Source organism: Gorilla gorilla, chromosome 17 (assembly GCF_029281585.2).
Source record: "Gorilla gorilla gorilla isolate KB3781 chromosome 17, NHGRI_mGorGor1-v2.1_pri, whole genome shotgun sequence".
Taxonomy (NCBI): domain Eukaryota; kingdom Metazoa; phylum Chordata; class Mammalia; order Primates; family Hominidae; genus Gorilla; species Gorilla gorilla.
The window spans coordinates 92,700,743-92,727,172 of record NC_073241.2 but is presented as its reverse complement, the minus strand read 5'-3'; the positions used below and the strand labels follow the sequence as shown (position 1 = coordinate 92,727,172).

The following is a 26,430-nucleotide window of genomic DNA, read 5'->3' as shown; positions in this document are numbered from 1 at the left end:
CTGTAATCCCAGCACTTTGGGAAGCCGAGGTGGGCAGATTGCCTGAGCTCAGGAGTTCAAAACCACCCTGGGCAACGTGGTGAAACCCTGTCTCTACTAAAATCCAAAAAAATTACCTGCCCATGGTGGCGCATACCTGTCTGTAGTCCCAGCTACTCGGGAAGCTGAGGTGGGAGAATCGCTTGAGCCCAGGAGGCGGAGGTTGCAGTGAGCCAAGATTGTGCCACTGCACTCCAGCTTGGGCAACAGAGTGAGACTCCATCTCAAAAAAAAAAAAAAAATATGTGTGTGTGTGTATATATGTATATGTGTATATGTATATATGTATACACACACACACACATCTATCTATCTAATTTTTAAGTTGAAAATGAAACTTCAGCTCTAGGAAACATATACGGACTCTTCACTTTTCACTCTTCACAGTTCTGTATTACATTCATTTATTTTGTATGGTAAAAATTAGCACTTCAGTTTTTGCCACTTTTATCCCATTCACTTGATGATTTGCCAGCATTCTAGCTTACCATCCAGTACCAAGAAAGGAAATGTGCAGGGTATTTTTGAAAAATTGCCTTATTCTGCACCCATCTCTAGAGGCAATGGAAACTTTAAATTCTTTTCATTGTCACAGAGAGTTACCTGGAGAAAAAACAGTCTGCTCAGACCACTTAAATTATCCCTCATCGCTGCTTCTCTGTCTCCAAATACTGAAATTCTAAGAAAGCAAGCAAAATTATTGTTAATGAAACATAGTGTTTATTCTTTATAATATAGGATTGTTCTGGATGTATTCATTAAAGTGGACATTTTGTGTAATATATATCCTATAAGATTGTGAGGTAATTCTGTTTTGAATGTAGAGAATTACTGTGTCATCTCTACTCCTGTTTTATATTGTTCATCATTAGTCCCTTGATCAAGAGTTCAGAGTACAATTTTGTGGGAAACTGTAACCCTGTAGGACCTCTTTTTATTTCATGAATTCCAGACATAGGAACACTGTGGCCAAAATAACCCAAAAATGCACGAAAGATTCAGCCACTCCAAACTGGCTCCCAGGCTATTTTGATTTTATTTGTTTGTTTTTAATGTGTTCTGGATATTATCCCTTTAACCTAAATATATATGTTTAACCTTGGCACATACAGGCCCACTTAACTTAGTATCTGTTTCTTCTTGGAAATATCCTAATTTTCAATTAAATATATTCTTGATGTAATTTCTCTCTTAAGATTTGAGAAACGAATTTATATTCCCTTGCCGGAACCCCATGCCCGAGCAGCAATGTTTAAACTGCACCTGGGGACCACTCAGAACAGTCTCACGGAAGCAGACTTTCGGGAACTTGGGAGGAAAACAGATGGTTATTCAGGGGCAGATATAAGTATCATTGTACGTGATGCCCTTATGCAGCCTGTTAGGAAAGTACAGTCAGCTACTCATTTTAAAAAGGTAAGTCATTTTTATCTATCCTTTCCTATCTTTTTTTTTTTTTTTTGAGACAGTCTCACTCTGTCGCCCAGGCTGGAGTGCAGTGGCACTATCTCGGCTCGCTGCAATCTCCGCCTCCCGGGTTCAAGCAATTCTCATGCCTTAGCCTCCTGAGTAGCTGGAATTACAGGCGTGTTCCACCATGCCTGGCTAATTTTTTGTATTTTTAGTAGAGATGGGATTTCACCATGTTGGCCAGGCTGGTCTCGAACTCCTGACTCCAGGTGATCCACCCACCTCGGCCTCCCAAAGGCATGAGCCACTGCGCCTGGCCCCTTTCCTGTATTTTTAAAATCAAGTTTCAAGACCGTCATTGGTTTGTCTTCAAAGAATTTGGGAGGATTTCAGTGTTGTGTAATAATACCATAAGTGGGTTTACATAATAGACATATTTCTGTGTCACTGAAACAAGTTCTTCAATAAAGTTTATTTATTAGCCATTTTTGGCTGGGTGCAGTGCCCCATACCTGTAATCCCAGCACTTAGGAGGCCGAGGTGGGCAGATCTCTTGAGCTCAGGAGAGACCAGCCTCAGGCAACATGGCGAAACCCCATCTCTATAAAAAATACAAAAATTAGCTGGATGTGGTGGCACACTCCTGTAGTCCCAGCTACTTGGGAGGCTGAAGTGGGAGAATCTCTTGAGCCCAGGAGGTGGAGGTTGCAGTGAGCCGAGATTGCACCAGTGTACTCCAGCCTGGGTGACACAGTGAGACCCTGTCTTAAAAAAAGAAAAGGCCTTATTAATCATCCTAATGTGTTTTAAATTTTCCTATGAAATGATTTTTGAAGTATTTGTGTATTATTTTGATATAAGTGTAGAAACTTAAATGTACAGATGTAAGGCTGCTTCTGACACATCTAGAATATTTTTGAGCAGAATCTGGTGCATTTATACCTCATAAAGTAAAAATAATAATAGCTAATATCTTTTAAATATTCACATGCCTGGCTCTATGTTCTATCTTTTATCTTACTATTTCATTTGGTCTTCACAAAAACAGCAAGAGAGGTACATGTAGCCAGCCACCTAATGGTGGTTAGTCTTGGACGTAGGTGCTAACACAGTAGCTAGAGTGGGACAGATGTGTGATTTGCCTGGAGGTGAGGTGTGTTTCCGAATCTGAAATCTCAGCCATTCTGCTATCCTGCCCCTCCTGTGTTCTGTTTTGTTTGCAAGAACAAGTTAAGCATCTATGGCTGAGATAAAGTTTTATAAGAAGGCTGTGGTCTTGAGATACCCAGTTTGAGTAACAGTGAACTAGGTAATCTGGACCAACCCTTTTGCTGTGAACAACAGTATCCAGTATTACTCATGAACATACATGTGAAAAACTATTAGCAAACCTAATCTCATAATGTATGTCAAGACTAATATGACTAAGTCACATATGTATATTTATCATATACCATAATAAGATTTTTTTAAGTTAACAAGCTTGAATTAAAATCTGAATTTGAAGCCTGGCACCATTTACTTGTTATACCTTTTTGAGCAAATTCTATTACTTCTTTAAAGCTCATTTTTATCATTTCTAAAATGGGGATGATAATGCTATTTTGAAGTCCTTTCTGATAATGAAGTGATATAATACTCATAAAACACCAGTCGTGGTACTTCAGATGCCTAGGGAATGTTACTCATCCACCCTTCTTCAGCCATTTCATTACTGAAATACTGTTAAGTTTATGCCACAGCCATTATGTTTTTTCTTAAATTCTCTTTGCCATTTAGAAACTATAAATGCATAGGAACTCAGTCCTTTCCTACTGAGAATTTATCACTCAATTCTGCATATTACTGCCAGGGTGAGCTCACATGACGCTGAAGCCAGGTCCTTGTTAGTGGGATGAAGGTGACACAGCCAGATGAGTTTTATCTCTGCAGCTGGGGATCACCAGCTGCAGCAGACCTCTCAGCGGCTCCATCCTTTACTTCTTTTAAAGCTGATTATTTCAGTTAACAAGAAGAAGGTTCCCTGTTTATTTTTTGCATTTACTAGTATTTTATTTCTAAAATACTAATCTGGGACCGGTGGTAGATCAGAAAGTAGAGCAGTCAAAAAAGACAAAAATCCCTGACCTCATGCAGCTAAAATATTAGTGAGTAAAGACAGTAAAATACACATAATAAGGTGAGAGCATGTATTTCTTCACATCTACACTAATACTGAGATAATATTTAAAGTCGATCATTGTGAAACAGATGTGAAAGTGCCCCCAAGTTGGCTGGGCGCGGTGGCTCACGCCTGTAATCCCAGCACTTTGGGAGGCCAAGGTGGGCGGATCACAAGGTCGGGGGTTCGAGACCAGCCTGGCCATCATGATAAAACCCCATCTCTACTAAAAATACAAAAATTAGCTCGGCGTCGGGGCAGGCGCCTATAATCCCAGCTACTCGGGAGGCTGAGGCAGGAGAATTGCTTGAACCCTGGAGGTGGAGGTTGCAGTGAGCTGACATCGCACCACTGCCCTCCAGCCTGGGCTACAAAGCAAGACTCTGTCTCAAAAAAAAAAAAAAAAAAAAAGAAGTGCCTCCAAGTTGATGCAGACTATTGCCATCTAAATGTTTACATGTGACTATGTCACAAAGATTCTTTTTCTGGATATTGTTAAAACTTATAAATAAGTTGTACATGATAAAATGGCATTGATACTGCATTTAGCATACAATTTTGCACTTAGATTTGAGAGCATTTTTGTTGAAAGAGATTCAGTAGTTTCATACTAAAGTTCCAAATATTACAGAAGTTTCTCAGCTATAGAGCAACTTCTGAGAATTTTTTAATATATCTGTTTTTGGTCTTTAAGATTACTACCACTTATTAAGCACTAGAGGGGAGAAAGAGAAAGCCACAGGTAACTTTTTTTTTTTTTAACTCATCTTTTATGTGTGATCATACAAGTAATTCATTGTAGGAAATTTCAAAATATAGAAAGCATCAAGGAAAAAACTAAAAGCAGCTGGGTGCAGTCGCTCACACCTGTAATCCCAGCACTTTGGGAGGCCGAGGCTGGCGGATCACAAGGTCAGGAGATCAAGACCATCTTGGCCAACATGGTGAAACCCCGTCTCTCCTAAAAATAAAAAAAAAAATTAGCTGGGTGTGGTGGCACATGCCTGTAATCCTAGCTACTCGGGAGGCTGAGGGATGAGAATCCCTTGAACCCAGGAGGTGGAGGTTGCAGTGAGCTGACATCATGCCACTTCACTCCAGCCTGGTGACAGAGCAAGACACCCTTTCAAAAAAAAAAAAAAAAACTAAAAGCAACCAAAATCTATCCCATTACCCAGGGGATAACTACTTTTTGTTGTATATTCTTAATTTTTTTTTCCAAAAGTAAACATTCTAATAAAACATACAAAACTATTATACATTTTAACTTTCCTGGTAATGGATTAAGTCTTAATGTTCAATTTTGTTTCAAATACATATTTCAGATTACTGTTTATTTCAGGTTCGCGGACCTTCCCGAGCTGATCCTAACCATCTTGTAGATGATCTGCTAACACCTTGCTCTCCAGGTGACCCTGGTGCCATTGAAATGACATGGATGGATGTCCCTGGAGATAAACTTTTGGAGCCAGTTGTTTCCATGGTTTGAAATTTTGTTTGTTTTTAAGAAAATATTTTAAAACATTATACTTCATAATTTTCAGTTATATAAGATTTGCTGGAAAATCTTAGTATAAACAGGTGTATTTTACTTAATATTGTTGACTCATTAAAAATTATGAAGTTAATTGAACTTAAAATATAAAAAGTAATTATTTTTAAACTATTTTCTTGGGTTTAGAGGAAGCTTTAAGTGAAAAAGCTATTTTTTAAAGCACAAGATTCTGACTTTACAGGTCTTATAGCTAGAATATCTCCAAAATGCTCATATATAGTATAATTATTGTAAAGACCTAACTAAAAAATAGGATTGGTGAAATATTTTTTTTCCCCTGCATCTCAGATTTTTTAAAATAACCAGAAGTCACCTATAATCCCAGCACTTTGGGAGGCCAAGGCGGGCAGACCACTTGAGGCCAGGAGTTTGAAACCAGCCTGGCCAACATGGTGAAATGCCGTCTCTCCTAAAAATACAAAAATTAGCCAGGCAGTGTGGTGCACACCTGTAATCCAGCTACTCGGCTGAGGCAGGAGAATCACGTGAACCAGGGAGGCAGAGGTTGCAGTGAGCTGAGATTGCACAACCGCACCCCAGCCTGGGCGACAGAGCGAGACTCTGTCTCCAAAAAAAAACAAAAAACAGGGCCGGGCATGGTGGCTTATGCCTGTAATCCCAACACTTTGGGAGGCCGAGGCGGGTGGATCATGAGGTCAGGAGATCAAGACCATCCTGGCCAACACAGTGAAACCCCATCTCTACTAAAAATACAAAAAATTAGCCAGACGTGGTGGCACGTGCGTGTAGTCCCAGCTACTTGGGAGGCTGAGGCAGGAGAATAGCTTGAACCCAGGAGGCGGAGGTTGCAGTGAGCCGAGATCACACCACTGCACTCCAGCCTGGGCAACAGAGCAAGACTCTGTCTCAAAAAACAACAACAACAAAAACAAAAACCAGAAATACTAATGCTTGTATCATCGTTTTTATACTGTTTTCTATTTCACTTCTCAAAGCTCCATAGAAAGTTTAAATATTGTAGTTCTATTTTTATTTTTAAAAATTACAGTTAATATAGTTTATATTGGAAGAATTAAAATAATCTACAAGACTTATTTTGCAAGGCATGTTATTTTTAGGGAACTTAGGGTGATTGAAAAGTTGTTTACTTACAGAAGAACATTCTCAGTTTTCAAAATTTTCTGTCAGTTTCAGATCTTCAAAGACCTTTAATGGCAGGTTTAATAGTAACTTCCAGAGGAGAAGCTTTTACATGGTACATAGATATACATGTAAATGTGTATACACCCATATATTTGTGTGTGAACTAACCATAATGCTTATCTGAGAAGTTACTCAGAAACCCCTTTGTTTTAATCCTTGTTGTGTTATTTTTTATTTTTGGTACTTTGTTCAGCTTTGAAGAATTTTTAGTAACTTAGAGTGGTCCTTTTCATTATTTTTCATATCCTTTTACAGGAGTCTAGGCTTAGAAGTTAGTTTTTTAATGAATCTCCGATATTAGCATATTTTTCTAACCATTTCGATCTTAATTGTAACTAATTATTTTAAAATTCTGGTTAGTTGATTTTTCATAGAATGGTATTCTGCTTCACTTCAGTGTAAGTGAATGATATTTTCCTTTTGAATTATACTGACTTGGAAAACTGATCTCTTGTTTAAGAAAAAGAGATAAGGCCAGAAATTAGATCATGAACATACTTTGGAGGCCTTGATCCTCAGACTAAGGGGATTGTCCTTCTGATAAGTAATGGGGAGCCATTTGATCAGTTCAGGGGAAGAAAGTATACGTTTCTACACAAAGGAATAACATGATCAAAGATCATGAAAGATCTGTGAAAGAATAGGGGCCGGGTGCAGTGGCCCACGCCTGTAATCCCAGCACTTTGCGAGGCAGAGGCAGGCGGATCACCTGAGGTCAGGGGTTCGAGACCAGCCTGACCAACATAACGAAACCCCATCTCTACTAAAAATACAAAAATTAGCCAGGTGTGGTTTCAGGTGCCTGTAATCCCAGCTACTTGGGAGGCTGAGGCAGGAGAATCTCTTGAACCTGGGAGGCAGAGGTTGCAATGAGCCAAGATCACGCCACTGCGCTCCAGCCTGAGCAACAGAGTGAGACTCCAACTCAAAAAGAAAAAAGAATAGGGAGTTTATCGTTAGTATCTTATGGCAGACTGCAAATATTCATATTTAAACTTAGGTTAAAGTTCATAGCAATAATGATAATATGACGGTTTTTTATTTTGTTAACTCTATTATTAATATCCTCCCTACCCTTCTTTTTCCCTGACAGTCGGATATGTTGCGGTCACTAACTAACACAAAACCTACAGTCAATGAACATGACTTGTTGAAATTAAAGAAGTTTACAGAAGATTTTGGTCAAGAAGGCTAAGCCAAAGACAAGGAAGATGCTTACCATATGTATTCTTCCTTTCATAGATATTTTTGTCTATTTTGGATCGCATTAATTGTTTCCAGTAAAACTCTTTTACCACAGGGAAATACACATCTCACTTCAGAGTTCCATTAGGTTTTATATTGTACTTTTCCTCCATTACTTATTAAATACTCCTATTAACAAAAGGTACAAAATAACAGGTTATGAGGAAATGAGCGATATATGAATGGCATAAAAACAGAAATTACCCAGTAAAAAGGATGTCAGAAATTGACATACAAATATTTACAATTTTTATGAATGGTGGTCTTTGCAAAGAGCATTTATATTTTCTTTTTTTTTTACTAAAATGATATAGGGTTTATTTAATATTTTCAAAAAAATTGTTAAACATCATATCAATGTAAAATTTATTTACGTTATTAAAAAATTACAAATGATAGAATCTTTACTCAGGGATGGGCAATAAAACAGCAAAGAGCTTTGTGATTGGGTTTGAAAGATTTTGAATTATAGACAGTGCTCTTAATGGTTTTTAATAAGTTGATATTTTTTTCTGTGTAGATTTAAATAATTTCTTTAAAAGCAGTAAGCTTTGGCTGGGCATGGTGGCTTATGCCTGTAATCCCAGCACTTTGGGAGGCTAAGATGGGTGGATCACCTGAGGTCAGGAGTTCAAGACCAGTCTGGCCAACATGGTGAAATGCCGTCTCTACTAAAAATACAAAAATTAGCTGGGCATGATGGCGAGTGCCTGTAATCCCAGCTACTCAGGAGGCTGAGGCGGGAGAATCACTTGAACCTGGGAGGCAGAGGTTGCAGTGAGCCGAGATCGCGCTACTGCATTCCAGCCTGGGCGCCGAGATTGCGCCATTGCACTCCAGCCTGGGCGACTGAATAAAACTGTCTCAAAAAAAAAACAAAAACAGTAAGCTTTTATATTTAATTAAATGATACCTTTCACTGTGCAATCTCAAGAGGAAGATTTTCTAAATTAGACATTGTCTTTACCTTAAGGAAGAAAATTGTCTATTTCAGTGTCTTTTTGTAGCAAGATTGACCAAAACAGGTGGTAGGTGTGTAATTTTTAACTGTCATGAAATACTGTAATGCGCACCTTTGCTAATAAGGAAATGGTCTCCCTTTGAATTATGGGAAGTTTCTTGTCTGTGATATGGGGTGTCTGTGTACATATATGTATATTTCCTTTTTTAATACAGGATAATAATATGGGGTCTTGTCCTTCACCTTTTAAGTTCAGGGAACAGTTTGTCCTGACCACACATATGTTATCAGTGTAAAGCTTTATGAAGCTTTAGAAATGAGCTTATGACTCATTAAAAAATAATAAACATGATGCTATTTTAATATTTTCAAATAAATAATCTGAGGATGTGTTTCATACTTTAGCATCAACGCTGAGTTGTGCCTTGTAGAATTGCATTGTCTATACATGCAAAAGACTATTAAGTTAGGATGAACTAGATTCCCTAATTACAGTGAAATTCTGTCTTGCAAATGCTATAGAATAACTTGCATTTTAAAGTGTATTTGCACATTTTACATATGCTATGTGGTTGCCTTTGGGTTTTCTGTACAGATTGTTTTTGTTATTAAATGGAAAAGGCCTGAATTATGCTCTTATGTGAAGTAAATTGATATAACCTATTGACTGTATTCTGTGTATTATTCTTTATTTTGGGACCTTCTGTGTAAAAGAAAATATTACCTAAATTGGTTAGATACAAAGAAATCATTAAAATTATTCATGTATATATGAAAATTCTGTTTTTCAATGACTTTTATGTGAGGATTGAGAACTAACTTAGTAAACTAACACTGAATTCTTTGTGGATAAGATAATTTATACATCTTACCTGTTTATCAGCCTCAGAATTATACAGTACTGCTGTGTGTTCTTTATGGACAGATACTCAAAGGAATCCGAATGGGCATGTTCTGTTTCTCTGGCTCTTGACCAGTAATTATAAAGTTTAGGTAGACATTTTCTGAGCCAGCAAGTAGATCATAGTTGTTAAGCATCTCTATGACTTACACCCTGGATATTTGAAAGCATTTTGTCTCACCCTGAGAAATCTATAAGGACTCTATAATTATAAAACATGTCAATAGAGAATTGACTTCTGAGTCCACTGTCAACTACATGCAGAAAAACAGAATGAGTGTACTTGATGAGTGCCACAGAAGCACCATTTAGCCACTTTCAGAGTTGATAAAGAGGCATACCTACCTGATGGTGCTGTATGTTGCAAGTGAAGCAACACAGTGCCCATTGTTGACACTAATGTTATTTTAAGTTTGTGAGTTTTCACAGGTGCCCTTTTCTTTCCTACTTTCATCCCTTCATTTGTATCCTCCTCTTACTCTAATATGGTATCTTTCTTTTTTTTTTGCTAGTCCACATCACGTATTTCCATTAAAACCTAATGATGATGAACCATGTAACCTCTTGCAGGAAGACCACCTAAACTACCCCCACCCTACTTTTGGGTTTCTTTAGCAGTTAAATTGATGCTACTGTTTTAAGATTTTTCTCTGGAGCATGTTCTATTGATCATGTTTAGATCATTTAGATTGTAAGTTCTGAGAGTTACATTTTTCCCCAGCAATTAATATAGTGTTGGTTGCTTTTAGGTACTTAGTAAAGACTTGGGGGAAAAAAAGGGGAGTTATATTTTTATTTTGATCTACCTCATGGATTATGTGAGAGACTTATAAAATAGGTAAGTTTATAAAGTGGCTTTGTTCTTACTGCTCTAGTGAAGTTATGATAAATTTCTGTCTCGGTGATTGAGAACTACACAATCAAAAGTGTGTTCAAACTAGCTCACCCTGGCCCACCAAAACCGATAGTACATCTTTCCCAGCTGCAAGTTCAGTGACCTCATACTAGTAATTTAAAGTCTGCTGTGATGGGAATATTTACACCATAGAAACCAGCAAGAGTTCAGTTAGCCGTAAAAAATCAAGGACTGCCTGTAACTTAAAATAGGAAGATTAATACTATTTACTGCATTTATGGAAATAAAGGAGACAAGTTCTTTATAGATGCATAGAAAGCAATACAATTCAGCACTTGTTTTTTTTTGAACTGCACAAACTAGGAATAGAAGGGAACTTCTTAATAGAAGAAGATCTACAAAAAAAACCTAGAGCCAACATATTTAATTGTGAATTTTTGAAAAGCGTATTCCTCCAGAGATCAGGAAAAAGGCAAAGGTGCCCACTGTCACCACTTTTTCTCAACTTTGTACAGATTCTAGCCAGTGCAAGCAAAAGAAATGAAAGGCTTACAGATAAAAGAAGAAATAAAATTGTCATTCACAGATGACATGATTGTAGAAAATTGATATAAACGTAGAAATGTGAATTTAACAAGGTTGCAGGATACAAAGTCAAAATTATGTTAGCAACAACTAGAAATTGAAATTATGAGAGTGGTGTGTGCCTATAGTCCCAACTATTGGGGAATTGAAGTGGGAGGATCACTTGAGCCTAGGAGTTCGAGGCTGCAGTGAGCTATTATCACACCACTGCACTCCAGCCTGGGTGAGGGAACGAGACCCTGTCTCAAAAAAAAAAAAAAAGAAAAAAAGGAAAATACTAATTACAATAGTATCAGAGAGCATCAAATGCCTCAAAATAAATCTGCTCAAAGATTGGTGAGACTGACATGTAGAAAACTATGGAACGTTACCAAAAGACACTAAGGAAGACCTAAATAAGAGGAGGGATCGACCCTGTTTATGAGATAGATGACTTACAAAAAACAAAGTCAATTTAACCAAATCAATTTATAGATTTAATGCCAATTCCAAATCTGGATCTGGGTGGTTGATACAAAGGTTTGTGTGTGTGTGTGTGTGTGTGTGTGAAAACTCATATGCTTTACGCTGTGCATTTATATCCAGATACATAGATATCCAGAAATAGGTACTAAATAATTTACTGATTCTTAAAAATCTTTTCTAGTTTGTTTTTATGATAGTGTCTCCTAAGTAGATTTTTCTGTCCATCCATCCATAATCATTCATCCAGAAATCTGCATGTTCACACAGACATCTGGAATGACTTCCACATAATGCTCATGATGTTATTAGATTGATTTTTTCTTTTTTTTTTTTTTTTTACTTACTTTACCTCTTGTATCCCCTTCAGGTCTATTCCGATGTCTCTTTTTCAGTGAAACCTTCCTTGGCCATCCTACTGAAAATGACAAACCCTCCTGATGCTCCTTATCCCCATCCCTGGCTGTATTTTTCCCCATAGTGCTTGTCATCTAACATACGATATAATTTACTATTTTCCTTATGTGATTTCTCCCACTAACAGGTATGCTATGAAATCAGAGTTTCTTGTCTGTTTTGTTCTCTGCTGTATCTCCAGTGTCTAGAAGAGTGCTGGTGCCTGATGGGTGTTCAACAAGTATTTGTTGAGTGAGTGAAACTTACTTTGTATTCTTCCTAAATTTGTACAATCAGCATGTATAATTTCTGCCCCCCACCCCCAGTGTTCTTCTAAAAAGAAAATTAGGACTGAAAATACCTCAAGAAATTAAGTGACTAAATTCTGGTGAATAGAAATATGGACACTTTTATTCCTTTCTTTATATTTTTATCTTTATTTTTAATTTCTCAAAATGAAGTTCTAAGGGGCTGGGCGCAGTGGCTCAGGCCTGTAATCCCAGCACTTTGGGAGGCCAAGGCAGGCGGATCACCTGAGGTCAGGGATTCAAGACCAACCTGGCCAACATGGTGAAACCCTGTCTCTAATAAAAATACAAAAAATAGCTTGGTATGGCGGCTGGCACCTGTAATCCCAGCTACTCAGGAGGCTGAGGCAGAATCATTTGTACCTGGGAGGCAGAGGTTGCAGTGAGCTGAGATCATGCCATTGCACTACAGCCTGGGTGACAGGGCGAGACTCCATCTCAAAAAAAAAAGGTAATTTTAAGGAAGAATTTGGTTGACAGCAAATCACAGGAATTAGGACTCCTCTCCCTCTAGAACTCTAAGAAATAACAGGAAATGTATTAAAAAGAGAAGACCAGGACAGTCAGACAGTCGTCAAACAGATGTACTCTGGAGAAGCGCTGTTCATCCAACTGCCTTCTGACCTCCCAACAGAGGAACCAAAGTGGGGAGATCCTATTTTTCTTCATCACTTGGTAGCCAGTACCTGGGCCCTTTATGTAGCCTTGGCATATCAGGTGCTGCCACTCAGGTCCTTCAATCTTGAGCAAGTAACACAGAGATGGCAGGACATTTAAAATAGGATCATAGCAGCATCACCAGCATCTAACTGGATGGGACTCTGGTAGCTCCTAGTGAGATAGCTGACTATATTATTGCCTATGGTCACACGGAATGAAGTGCCCAGTAAGGACAAGACATTGGAGAGCCACTTCGCAGCTGCTGTAGAACAAAATACAGAGCATGAGAACTTCAAACGGCCGGTCAGGGCAGAGAAGGAAAACCAGGGATCTTCTATGACTGTCCTAAAATGATTTCTTACAGCCAGTGCCTAAGTAATCAAAAGCCAAACTCAGTATTTGATCCTGCAGGTTGCTGGCAATCAGTTGAATTCACAGATTCACCACGTTTTGTATGTGAAAGGAAGAAAATTTAGTAGGAAAACAGCAGGCCCTGTAGTATTAGAATGTGTGTATTTGTGAAAATTTGGAGGATTCTGAATATCAGCAACTATCCGGAACATATGTGACAGTGGGTTATGCTGATGATCAAAAAGCAGAGGAATCAAGTTTCAGATATGATTGCATTTATCACTATGGGTTCAGTCAACAGAAATTCTGTATTCAGTTTTTGGTTTGAGCCACTGAGAGTGACTTTCATTGTTTGCCTGACTGCTTGAAGAAACCGAACTTGACAGTGGACCCTCTCTGAACTCCCGTAACATATAATGTAAAAGAAAAAAAACTAACAACTTTAGAAAATAAAGCTTTAGTGGATTTACCACATAAGACCTATCCACAAAGCCACAGTGTTCCTAGAGAACTAGAATCTGGTTCCTTAATCCAAGCTTTGGTAGGTGGAAAGAATGCTTTCTTACTTTTTATTTTATTTTTTGAGGTGAAGTCTCACTCTTGTCACCCAGGCTGGAGTGCAGTGGTGCCATCTCAGCTAACTGCAACCTCCACCTCCAGGGTTCAAGCTAGTCTCCTGCCTCAGCCTCCTGAGTAGCTGGGATTACAGGCACCCGCCACCACACCCAGCTAATTTTTTGGTATTTTTGGTTGAGACAGGGTTTCACCATGTTGGCCAGGCTGCAAGTGATCCACCTGCCTCGGCCTCCCAAAGTGCTGGGATCACAGGCGTGAGCCACTGCGCCCAGCTGAAGAAATGCTTTCTAATGTGCTTTTCTTGTCATCTGATTGCACTGGGGCCAGAAAGCAATCCACTTGGGTTGCAGAAGCCCAGCAGTGGCACCGGGGCTAGCACAAGCCAAATGGACTTTGGTACCATGTCAGGCTAGTGTGATCATCAGAAAGGTCTTTCCCACAGAGTCTTAAGCAACAATTCATGGGCGATGGGATCCCTGCAACAAAAACAAATGCCTGTTAAGCTCACTAAGGAGCTACTTCATTAGCCTAACCAAAACCTCCCAAGTCTGGTGGATACCTGACCAGAACCATCATGATAATAGGCAAAGCATGAAGCACAGCGTTGATTTTGTACCACTTGAAACAAGCGTAGGCTTGGTATTGTTGAGGAAGGATCCTGCAATAATACCACAAGTACCTTCCTTTCGGCCTTCCCCGAAGGGATGGGAGGCTACTTACCAAAGCTGCTAGGAAATAGTGAAACAGAAATATGAAGACTTTAGAGGACTGTGGGACACTGGCTCTGAGCTAATAATCTTAACTGGAGAATCAGAAAGTCACATGGTCCACTGGTCAAGAGGGGACTTATGGGGGTTTAGTGATAAATGAGGTGGAGTTTTGACCGAAGTGTGCATTGGTTAAGCTGAATGAATATCTCCGGGAACGGGTCAGTCACCAGAGCAGTTCTCTGACATGTGGGGTGAAGGTTAATGTAAAAAGAAGGGTCTAGGAGAACCCCCTGGAACTTTCCCCTCTTACAGAAACAGTAAATAATAAACAATTGTTACAACACTAGAGGAAATCACAGAAATACTGCCACCATCCCAAATATGAAAAGTGTAGGTATGGTCTTATCTACCAGGGCCCCGTTTAACTCTGCAGGATGGACAGTATAGAAAATAAATGAATTTTAGAGAATAAAAGTGAATACGTACTTTACATGTTCTTCCACTGGCCTGGTATTTCACAATTAAGAAAATAATGAAGATATATCTAAGGTAAGTTGAGAATTGAAATAGATGTAGAAGAAAGAATAGACATTGTATAAACTTAATCTTATGAATGGATAGTAATATGAGATTCCAAAAGTTGGTGGAGCAAGAAATGGAGGTTTAAAAACAGTTTCAAAGGTAGGTGATAAAATTCTAAACTATTAAAAAATTGGAAGGGGCAAGTGAGGGGTTAATGCAAGTGAGCTAAAGTCTCATCTCTCAAAGTAGGAAGCAATCATGTATAAGGTCAGTAAACTGAGATATAGTACAATAAGCAGACAGGGAGGTAACTCAGAAAAATTATTTGTTTGGAATTGCTGCTTTAGAAGTCATCCCCAAACTTCATGGTTTCAATTATTTTCTCTTGGTTCCTGTGGGTCAGGAATTCAGGAAGGGCTTGGCCAGGTGCTTCTGGCTAGGAGAGCTCTGCACAGGTGCAGTCCAACAGCTGCTGGACAGCTGATGCAACCAGGCGCTGGCTGGATAGCCCTCTTCATGGAGACCTGGGGTTGCTCCAAGTGGCTGCTCTGCGTAGGATATTTGGGCTTCCACACAGAATGGCTGCCACAGGGCAGTCTGACTGCTGACATGGTGACTGATGACTGCAACTTCAGGAGCAAGTATTCCAGGGACCAAAACGGAAGCTGTACTACCTTTAGCAATCTAGCCTCTGAAGTCACATAGTGTCTCTCCTGCCATATTCCATGGATCACAATATTCACAGAAGCCAACCCAATTTTGAGAGGAGGGGACATGGCTTCCCCCATCCCTGGAAGGAATGTCAAGGTGACATTGTAAGAGGAGCGGTTGAGTTGGCAGATGTTGTTGTGGCCACTTTTGGAAAATAAAATCATCCACAGGAATCAAACCTTAAAAAAGACTGGAAGTCATTGCCCCTGGGGAGTGGAATCAGGGCTGAGGGTTTGAGGGTAGGGAACTGTGAAGTTAGATCTTAGCCCACTGTACTGTTACTTTTATGTCCACACACAGCTATTCTTTTGATTAAAAAATAAAATGGGCCAGGCACGTGGCTCACGCCTGTAATCCTAACACTTTGGGAGGCCGAGGTGGGCAGATCACGAGGTCAGGAGTTCGAGATCAGCCTGGCCAACATGGTGAAACCCCATCTCTACTAAAGATACAAAAAAATTGGCCAGGTGTGGTGGCAGGCACCTGTAATCCCAGCTACTCAGGAGGCTGAGGCAGGAGAATAGCTAGAACCCAGGAGGCAGAGGCTGCAGTGAGCTGAGATGGTGCCATTGCACTCTAGCCTGGGTGACAGGGTGAGGCTCTGTCTCAAAAAATAAAGATGAAATAAAGCAAAATAAAATAAAAACTAAAGTATCAAGATCACCTCTGAAAAAAAAATTACAGGATTTAAAAAATTGTAAGTATTATCTAAGCTATGTAAAATGTATGTCCAAAATAAAACTAAAAGAAGTATGGTAGAGATCTAGTACCATCTATCCAGATGTCAGAACTTTATATATACTGGCCTTGAGCCTATAATGTCCCTGCCCTCAAGAAACTTACAGTCCAGTTAAAAGGACAGTCAAGTGAATCAATGATTATAGTGCAACACTTTGAGATCAAGGACAGATGTGCAAGGTGCACCGCAAAGCCATTGAAGAGGAACAGCTAAAGACTAGGGGAAAAAGTGGAGGGGGAGAGCCTCATTTGCTACCACTGGTGGTGAATATCACACAACTTCTTAGTCTGAAAGCTAGGAATTATGGGAGACATTGAACATTTGCTCTTCCTCTTTAAGAGGAATAGCAGTTGATACCTAGATGATGAGGGAAAGCTCTCTCTCTCTCTCTCTCTTTCTCTCCAGAAGAATGCCAGCTAATAAATGTGAAGGGAACAGCGGAATTTAAAATACCCTTTGCCAAGCCTGATGAAATGATTCAGGCAAAGATCATTGATGGATGTTAAAATTATTCAGTGAGATGATATTTACATGGCCTATGAGTGTATAATAAACCACTCAAAATCTTAACGGCTTAAAATGGCCATTTATTATTTTTCACAAGTCTGCAATTCAGGCAGAACTCCATGGAGAGGGCTTGCCTCTGGTGTTGGCTGGGGTGAGGAATCCAAGATGGCTCCATCACATGTCTGGTGCCTCAAGTTGGGCTGGCTGGACCGTTCTCTTTGATGTGATCTCTCATGATGCAGTAGTCCAGCCTGAGTTTCTTTCCATGGCAGGTTACTCCCAGTCCCGGAAGCTTCAATGCCTCTTAAGGCCCAGACCAAGAAATAAACAAGTTAGAAGACCAGTCAAGATTTACGGCATGAAAAATAAATTCTACTTCTTCATGGGAGGACCAGCATATGCAGATAGGAAAGGGAGGAACTGTTGGTGATGACCCACCCACATTCAGAAGTGTCCTCTCAGATTACTTGCTCACCGCCAAGGAGAACACTGGCTTTACAATGGAGAGCTATGGCTGTCACCACCTTGCCAAGGAAATCAAATTGAGTATCACTAACAATGGCAACCAGACATCATGTGCCACCTGGTAGGATGCAACATGAAAACCACTTACAAAGTATTCTTATAAAAAAATGTGTAGTCTGAATCTAATTGAGCCATAGACCTAATGCCGGGTTACAGAAAATTCACTGGAGAGAGAAATACCACCACAACAAATCAATCAGTCAGAAGAGAATGCAGGGTCTTCTACAAGACAACTGACCCAGTCTCTTCAAAACAGTTAATGTCATTTTTCTAAAAAGGTTGGAAGATTCTTCTATTCTTCTAGATTAAAAAAAGTTGGAGAAGTATAACTCAATGCAATATGTGAACCTTGCTCAGATCCTAGTTTGGAAAAAAAAAAAGCTATAAAAGACAATTTGGGCTGGACGCAGTGGCTCATGCCTGCAATCCTAGCATTTTGAGTGGTCAGGGCAGGTGGATCACTTGAGGCTAGGAGTTCAAGACCAGCCTGCCCAACATGGTGAAACCCCATCTAGAAAAAAAAATGGGGGGCAGTTGAAGAAATATGAATATGGGCTGGATTGTAGGTAATATTATGGAATTGTTATTGCTTTAGGTGTGATAATGGTATTGTAGGTAATGTTAGTGTGCATTGTACCCTTCACTTTAGAAGACATATGCTTAAGTGTGCTCATACAGGGATGCAGAGGAAGTGCCATGATGTCTATAAATTACTTTGAAATGGTTCGGGGAAAAAAAACCCACACATGCACTTAAACACCTACATGAAGCAAACATGTCTAAATAAATAACACTGAAGGATAAAGAATCGTTTCTGCAGTTTAAAATATATCTAGTGATAGAATCTATGACTAACTGCCGGGCATGGTGGTTCACGGCTGTAATCCCAGCACTTTGAGAGGCTGAGGAGGGCGGATCACTTGAGGTCAGGAGTTTGAGACCATCCCAGCCAACATGGTGAAATCCCGTCTCTACTAAAAGTATAAAAATTAGCCGAGTGAGGTGGTGGGAGCCTGTAATCCCAGCTACTCAGGAGGCTAAAGCATGAGAATCACTTGAACCCGGGAGGTGGAGGTTGCAGTGAGCGGAGATCGCGCTACTGCACTCCAGCCAGGGCGACACAGGGAGACTCCGTCTCAAAAAAAAAAAAAAAAAAGAAAAAAGAAAAAAAAAGAATCAATGACTAACAATGCTTCCCACACATCTTTCACGTTTTTCTCCTTCCTCTCCCAAAATTTGCCCCTTGTATTATTTTTGCATATAACATGTACATACATATTATTCTTTACCCTACATCTCACATTTGCTTTAGGCTTTGGTGTACTGTTAAATAGATTCAATTTTCAAAAGATTGCTCTTTTACTATGCTTTTCCCAGTCAGCTATTGGCTGGCTGAGTCATCCTGTAGTCTTAATAATTTCCTCAAGAACTGCTTATGGGAAAAATATTTCCTTGGTTATTAGATGTTCAAAATTATTTGTCTGAAACTTTTATGGGTGAAATACAGATTCGCTGAACGTGAAACCTTGACACAACATTCCTTCCTTGAGGATCTGACAGATGTTGCATCGTTCTCTCATGTTGAATGTCACTCTGGAGAAACCTGAAACTAGCCTGATCTCTTTTTAAAACAACTGACCTGATGATTTTGTCTAACTGACCAAAGTCTTCACTCTTTTAAAATCCAATACTTATTAGAGAATGTCTCAATGTTGATTATTTTCAGTCAGTTTTCCCTGGTGTAAAATATCATATCATATCTATCTATCTATCTATCTATCTATCTATCTATCTATCTATCTATCTATGTGTATGTGTGTACACACACATATAAATGTTCAAATGCCTTAGTATTTTAGGAAAGTGTATTTGAAATTTTTAAAAATATTTCTAATGTCTTGTTTTTTTTCTTCAGGTATTCCTATTACACATATGTCGACTCACATCCTTTGTCTGTTTTCTTATCTTTTTTTCTGTCTTTTAAATTCTTTGTTTTCATTTCATTTTGTTTGCTTTACTCATTATTTCCTTTCTATTCCTTACTGTGTTTTTCACTCTATTCTCCTACTGCGTTCACTTTCATTTTCATTTCTGTGATGATTTTTACTTTTACTTCTTTCCTGATTTCTGCCAGTGTAACTTTTATCTCCTCTTGTTGTTTCATCATTCTTCCCTGAGTCCTTGCATTTGTAGTCTTCCTTCATAAAATAACTGCTTCACCAAATGTTTTAAATCATGGTGAAATATTTAAGTATCCAAATAAAAGATTTGTTTTGTTTTGTTTTTTCCCTGAGTGTAGACCTATTGAGGAGTCTTTCTGCTCTTCACCGCTCTTTCCCTTCTTTTTTTTTTTTTCTCATAATACCTCCGTATCAGGATTGTGCCAGTTCCTTTCAAAAGAAATTACTTACCTTTCAGGTCGAGCACAGTGGCTCACACCTGTAATCCCAGCACTTTAGAAGGCCAAGGCAGGCAGATCACCTGAGGTCAGGAGTTCGAGACCAGCCTGGCCAACATGGTGAAACCTCATCTCTACTAAAAACACAAAAATTACCCAGGCATGGTGGCAGGTGCCTGTAATCCCAGCTATTCAGGAGGCTGAGGCAGGAGAATCACTTGAACTCAGGAGGCAGAGGTTGCAGCGAGCCAAGATTGTGCCATTGCACTCCAGACTGGGTGACAAGAGCAAAACTCTGTCTCAAAAAAAAAAAAAACTATGTATCTTTCAGGCCGGGCACAGTGGCTCATGCCTGTAATCCTAGCACTTTGGGAAACTGAGGCAGGCAGATCCCCTGAGGTCAGGAGTTCAAGACCAGCCTGGCCAACATGGTGAAACCCATCTCTACTAAAAATACAAAAATTAGCCAGGCATGGGGGCACATGTTTGTAATCCCAGCTACTCTGGAGGCTGAGGCAGGAGAGTCGCTTGAACCCGGGAGGCGGAGGTTACAGTGAGCTGAGATCATGCCACATCCTAGCCTGGGTGACAGATAGAGACTCCATCTCAAAATAAATTGTTTTTAATTTAATTTTCTGTATTTTGTTCATTTTTAAGAATGTAAGAAGAGTGAGAATGCCAATATTGCTATTCTAAGGTAATCCAAAATATCTTTTTAATGGTTTCAACAAGATACAAAAAATATATTTTTAAAAAATTATCAGATAAGATTAGAAATTAGCTTAATGGTTCTTACTGTTTATTTCCTGCTTTCAACTTTTTCATGTCAACCAAAAGAGTCAAATTCTAAAACATTTGAAGAGATTTATACTGAGCCAAATATGAGTGAACAATGGCCCATGACACAGCCCCGGGAGATCCTGAGAACATATGCCCATGGTGGTTGGGCTGCAGCTTGGTTTATACATCTTAGGGAGACATGAGACATCAATCAATACGTGTAAGATGTACATTGGTTTGGTCCAGAAAGGTGGAACAACTGGAAGCTGGGAGGTCATAGGCAGATTCCAAGATTTTCTGATAGGCAATTGGTTGAAAGAGTTATTATCTAAAGACCTGGAATGAACAGAAGGAAGGAAGGAAGGAAGGAAGGAGGGAAGGAGGGAGGGAGGGAGGAAGGAAGGAAGGAAGGAAAGAAGGAAGGAAGGAAGGAAGGAAGGAAGGGAGTTATTTAGATTTCTGCTTTGTCATAACCCATGCATTTATTTAACCCCAAGTTTCCTGAGGATCAAATCATCAGTCAAATTAACAATAAATTATTGGACACCTACTTAAGTGTCCAGAATTCAGCAAGGCACTATGGAAGAATCTTCTGAGTCAAAGAGTTATAAGTCATGTGATTACTTTATAATACAATGTGATAAATGTTATAATTAAAATGTGGAAAATGTGGATTAGAGAAAAAATACTCTTCTTAGGTTGCTTGGGAAAACCTCACTGAGCCACTGACACATTTGAAATCAATCTTGATAAATAAACCAGCTCACAAGGCAGAAGGTAGAGTGAGGAACTTTTAGAAAAGAAGACATTGCTGATGAACTGCATCAGGTTGACCAATACAGGAAAATTTGGGTATAATGCCATAGAGACCAAAAAAATTCTTTCTGTAAGACACAGTATCACCAGGATGATAAAAATATCAAGAAGAACCTGCATTGTCAGCTGGGTTCTGAGGGGCTGAGAGCCAGTCACCCAATATAGTGCTTCTGAGTTTGTATTTTGCAGGGTTTTCATGGATGGCGAGTAGGTTGTGGCCAGAATTTAGGTTATATGCATTCTGTGTTTTTGGTATGTGTGAATCTGAATAGGCAAGAAGAACTCGTATTAGTTTCATAATACTGTTGTAACAAATTACCACAAAGTTAGTGGCTTAAACCAATGCAGATGCATTATAGTTCTGTCAGTAAGAAGTCCAGTACAGGTCTCACTGGGCTAAAATCAGGACGTCAGCCAGACATAGTGTTGCAAGCCTGTAGTCCCAGCTTCTCAGGAAACTGAGGTGGGAGGATTGCTTGAGACCAGGAGTTTGAGGCTGCAGTGAGCTGTAATCACACCACTGCATTCCAGCCTAGGTTATGATTGCACCACTGTACTCCAGCCTAGGGAGAATTAGTTTCCTTGGTCATTCAGGTTGTGGGCAGAATTCAATTCCTTGTGGTTGTAGGACTGAGGTCCCATGTTCTTGCCGGCTGTCAGTTGAGAGGTGTTCCCACTTTCTTGAGGCCACCTACACTCCTTGGCTTGTGGCCCCCTCCTCCACTTTCAAAGCCAGCAATGGTGGGTTGAGTCCCAGTTGTGCTTAAGATCTCTCCTGCCTCTTCTTGCATTGCTGCATCTCACCCACCCACTCTCCTGCTGTCCTCTTTCACTTTAATTTTCTCTGTTTTTATTAAACTTTTTACTTTGAGATAATTGTAGATGCACATGTAGTTGTAAGGAACAAAACAGAGATCCCCTGTACCCACTTTCTCCCAGTGGTAACATCCTGCAAAATTATACCACTATATCACAACCAGGATATTGACATAGATATAGTCAAGATACAGAACATTCTTATTATCACATGCTCCCCTTTTTATAGCCACATCTACTTCCCTCCTGTTCCACTTCCTCCTTAACCCCTAGAAATGATGTTAGTTTTTGATTTTTTGTTTTCTTTTGTTTGAGATGGAGTTTCACTCTTGTTGCCCAGGCTGGAGTGCAATGGCACAATCTTGGCTCACTACAACCTCTGCCTCCTGGGTTCAAGCGAGTCTCCTGCCTCAGCCTCCCAAGTAGCTGGGATTACAGGCATGCACCACCACTCCCAGCTAATTTTGTATTTTTAGTAGAGATAGGGTTTCACCATGTTGGTCAGGCTAGTCTCGAACTCCTGACCTCAGGTGATCCATCCACCTCGGCCTCCCAAAGTGCTGGAATTACAGGTGTGAGCCACCGTGCCCGGCCAATGATGTTAGTTTTTTTAAAAAAAATTTTAAATTTTTTGAGACAATCTTGCTCTGTCACCCAGGCTGGAGTGCAGTGGTGCAATCTCAGCTCACTGTAACTTCTACCTCCCATTCCCCTGCCCACCCCCAAGCAATTATCCCACCTCCAGCCTTCCAAGGACTACAAATGCAGGACACCATGCCTGGCTAAGTTTTTGTACCTTTGGTAGAAGCAGGGTTTCACCATGTTGCCCAGGTTGGTCTTGAACTCCTGAGCTCAAGTGATCTGTTCGCCTCAGCCTCCCAAAGTGTTGGGATTACAGGTGTGAGCCACCACTCCAGCCTGTTATTTATTTATGATATTGCCATTTCAACAATGTTAGATAAATGGAATCACATAGCATGTACTATGGGATTGACTTTTTGTCAACTTTTTGGGATTGACTTTTTTCCCTTAGCATAATTCATCCTGGTTGCTGTGTGTATCAATAATCCATTTTTTTTTTTTGAGACAGGGTTTTGCTCTGTTGCCCAGGCTGGAGTGCGGTGGCACAATCTTGGCTCCCTGCAGCCTCCACCTCCCGGGTTCAAGCTATTCTCATGCCTCAGCCTCCTGAGTAGCTGGGACTACAGGCACATGCCACCACGTCCAGCTAATTTTTGTATTTTTGTAGAGACGGTGTTTTGCCATGTTGCCCAGGTTGGTCTCAAACTCCTGGACTCAAGTGATCTGCCTGACTTGGCCCCCCAAAGTGCTGGGATTACAGGCATGAGCCACTGTACTCTGCCATCCATTCTTTTTTATTGTCAAGTAGCATGGTACTGTTGAGTATTGTTGAGTTCCACGGTACATATGTACCACAGTTTGTTTAACCATTCACTTGTTGAAGGACATCTGAATTGCTTCCAGTTTCTTACTATTTTGGATGAAGTTGCTATAAACATTTATATACATGTTTTTGTGTGAACATAAGTCTTCATTTCTCTGGGATAAATGCCCAGGAATGTGATTGCTGGGTCACATAGTAGTTGCAGGCTCAGTTTTTGCTTTTCTTTTTTTCAACAAACTGCCAGACTGTTTTCCAGAAAGGCTGTGCCATTTTTTACATTCCCATCAGCAATGTATGAGTAATCTAGTTTCTCCACATCCTCACCAACATTTGGTGTTGTCACTATTTTTTGTTTTAGCCATTTTTATCAACATATACTGATATATCATTGTGGTTTTATTTTATATATATTTTTTGAGACAAGGTCTCACTCTGTCACCCAGGATGAAGTGCAGTGGCGTGATCTCAGCTCACTGCAACCTCTGCCTCCTGGGTTCAAGTGATTCTCCTGCCTCACCCTTCTGAGTTGCTGGGATTACAAGGGCATGCCACCATGCCTGGCTAATTTTTGTATTTTTAGTAGAGACGGGTTTTCACCATGTTGGCTAGGCTGGTCTCAAACTCTTGGTTTCAGGTGATTCACGTGCCTTGGCCTCCCAAAGTGCTGGGATTACAGGCGTGAGGCACTGCACCCAGCCCATTGTGGTTTTAATTTGTATTTCTCTAATGGCAGATGATGTTGGACATATTTCTTCATGTGTTTATTTCCTATCTGTGTATCTTCCTCATGGAAATATCTCATGTAAATTTCCCATGTTATAATTGGTTTTATTATTATTATTATTGAGATGGAGTTTCACTCTTGTTGCCCGGGCTGGAATGCAATGGTGTGATTCTCAGCTCACTGCAACCTCTACCTCCCAGATTCTCCTGCCTCAGCCTCCTGAGGAGCTGGCATTACAGGCACCCACCACCATGCCTGGCTAGTTTTTTGTGTATCTCTAGTAGAGATGGGGTTTCACCATGTTGGCCAGGCTGGTCTCGAACTCCTGACTTCATGTGGTCCACCGCCTCTGCCTCTCAAAGTGCTGGGATTACAGGCATGAGCCTTTGCACCTGACGGTTTCAATTTTTTTATTGTTGAGTTTTGAGAATTATTTGCATATCCTGGATACTAGTCCTTTGTCAGATATGTGGTTTGCAAATATTTTCTCCCAATCTGCAGCTTACCTTTTTTTCCTTTTGTCAGGGTATTTTGCAGAGTCAAAATGTTAAATTTTGATGAAGCCCAATTTATCAATGTTTTCTTTTAGGGACTGTGCTTTTGGTGCCAAATCTAGGAAGTCTTTATCTAATCCTAGCTCTCAAAGTGTGTGTTTCCTAACATTTTATAGTTTTAGATTTAAGTCCATGATCCTCTCTGTATTATTTAGGGTACTCCTGAGAAACAGAATGAATAGGATGTATACATAAGCAAAGAGATTTATTATAAGAAATTGGCTTATGCAATTATAGAGGCTGGAAAATCCCAAGATTTGCAGGGCGAGTTGGCAAGCTAGAGACCCAGGAGAGCTAATGTTTCAGTTAAAGCCAAAGGCAGAGGAAAAAGCCAATGTCCTAGTCTAAAGATCATCAGGCAGGAAGAATTCTCTCTTATGAAAGGAAGGATCTGCCTTTTTGTTCTATTCAGGCCTTCAACTGACTGGATGAGGTCCACCCACAGCAGGAGGTACAATCTGCTTTACTCAGTCTTCTAGGTTAAATGATAAATCTCATCCAAAATACCCTCACAGAAACACCCAGAATAATGTTTGACTGAATATCAGGGCACCACATGGCTCAATGAAGTTGACACACAAAATTAGCCATCACCCTTTCTTAAGTTTTGCAGATGGTATAAACTTTTGGTTGAGGTATTTTTTTTCTATTTGTTTGTTTTTCTTTGTCTATGGACGTCCAGTTGTGGCAGTCCCATTTCTTTTTTTCTTTTCTTTTTTTTTTTTTTTTTTTTTGAGACAGAGTTTCGCTCTTTTTGCCCAGGCTGGAGTGTGATGGTGTGATGTTGGCTCACTGCAACCTCCACCTCCTGGGTTCAAGTGTTTCTCATGCCTTGGCTTCCCAAGTAGCTGGGATTACAGGTTCTCACAACCATGCCCAGCTAATTTTTGTATTTTTAGTAGATACGGGGTTTCACCATGTTGGCCAGGCTGGTCTCGAACTCCTGACCTCAGGTGATCTACCCACCTCGGCCTCCCAAAGAGCTGGGATTACAGGCATGAACCACCACGCCTAGCCTGGCAGTCCCATTTCTTGAAAAGGGTATCTTTCCTCCATTAAATTGCTTTTGCACTTTTGTCAAAAATCAGTTAGGTGTATTTTTGTGGGTTTATGTTTGGGGCCTGTTGATCTATGTGTCTGCCTTTCCACCAATACCACACAGTTTTCTTTGCTGTAGCTATATAATCAGTTGTGAAATCAGGTAGATTGATTACTTCTGCTTTATTCTGCTTTTAAAAAATGTTTTCACTATTTTAATTTCTTTGCCTTTACATATAAATTTTATAGTAATCTTGTCTATGTTTACAAAAATATTGCTATAGTTTGAATAGGCAGTGCATTAAAATAATATATCAGTTTGGAAAAAAATTGACATCTTTATTATACAGAGTCTTCTAATTCATGAACATAGTATGTCGGTTTATTTAGATCTTTGATTTCTTTCATCAGCATTGCACAGTTTTCAACATGCAAGTCCTATACATGTTTTGTTAGATTACAACTATTTCATTTCTTTCAGAAATTATAAATGAAATCATATTTTTAATTGTAGTGTCCACAAGTTCATGGCTAATATATAAAAATGCATTTTAT

The 26,430-nt window shown here is 39.7% G+C and overlaps 1 protein-coding gene across 1 annotated transcript in view; it reads left to right on the top strand.

The window, feature by feature from the left end:
• Positions 1-9,198, top strand: part of VPS4B (vacuolar protein sorting 4 homolog B) — a 33,849-nt gene extending 24,651 nt beyond the window's left edge. Inside the window, exons 9-11 of the mRNA XM_004059504.4 lie at positions 1,236-1,455; positions 4,953-5,093; positions 7,423-9,198. Coding sequence (XP_004059552.1) covers positions 1,236-1,455; positions 4,953-5,093; positions 7,423-7,524 — 463 coding nt within the window. The 3' untranslated portion in view covers positions 7,525-9,198. The remainder of the gene's footprint in view (positions 1-1,235; positions 1,456-4,952; positions 5,094-7,422) is intronic.
• The last annotated feature ends 17,232 nt before the right edge of the window (positions 9,199-26,430 follow it).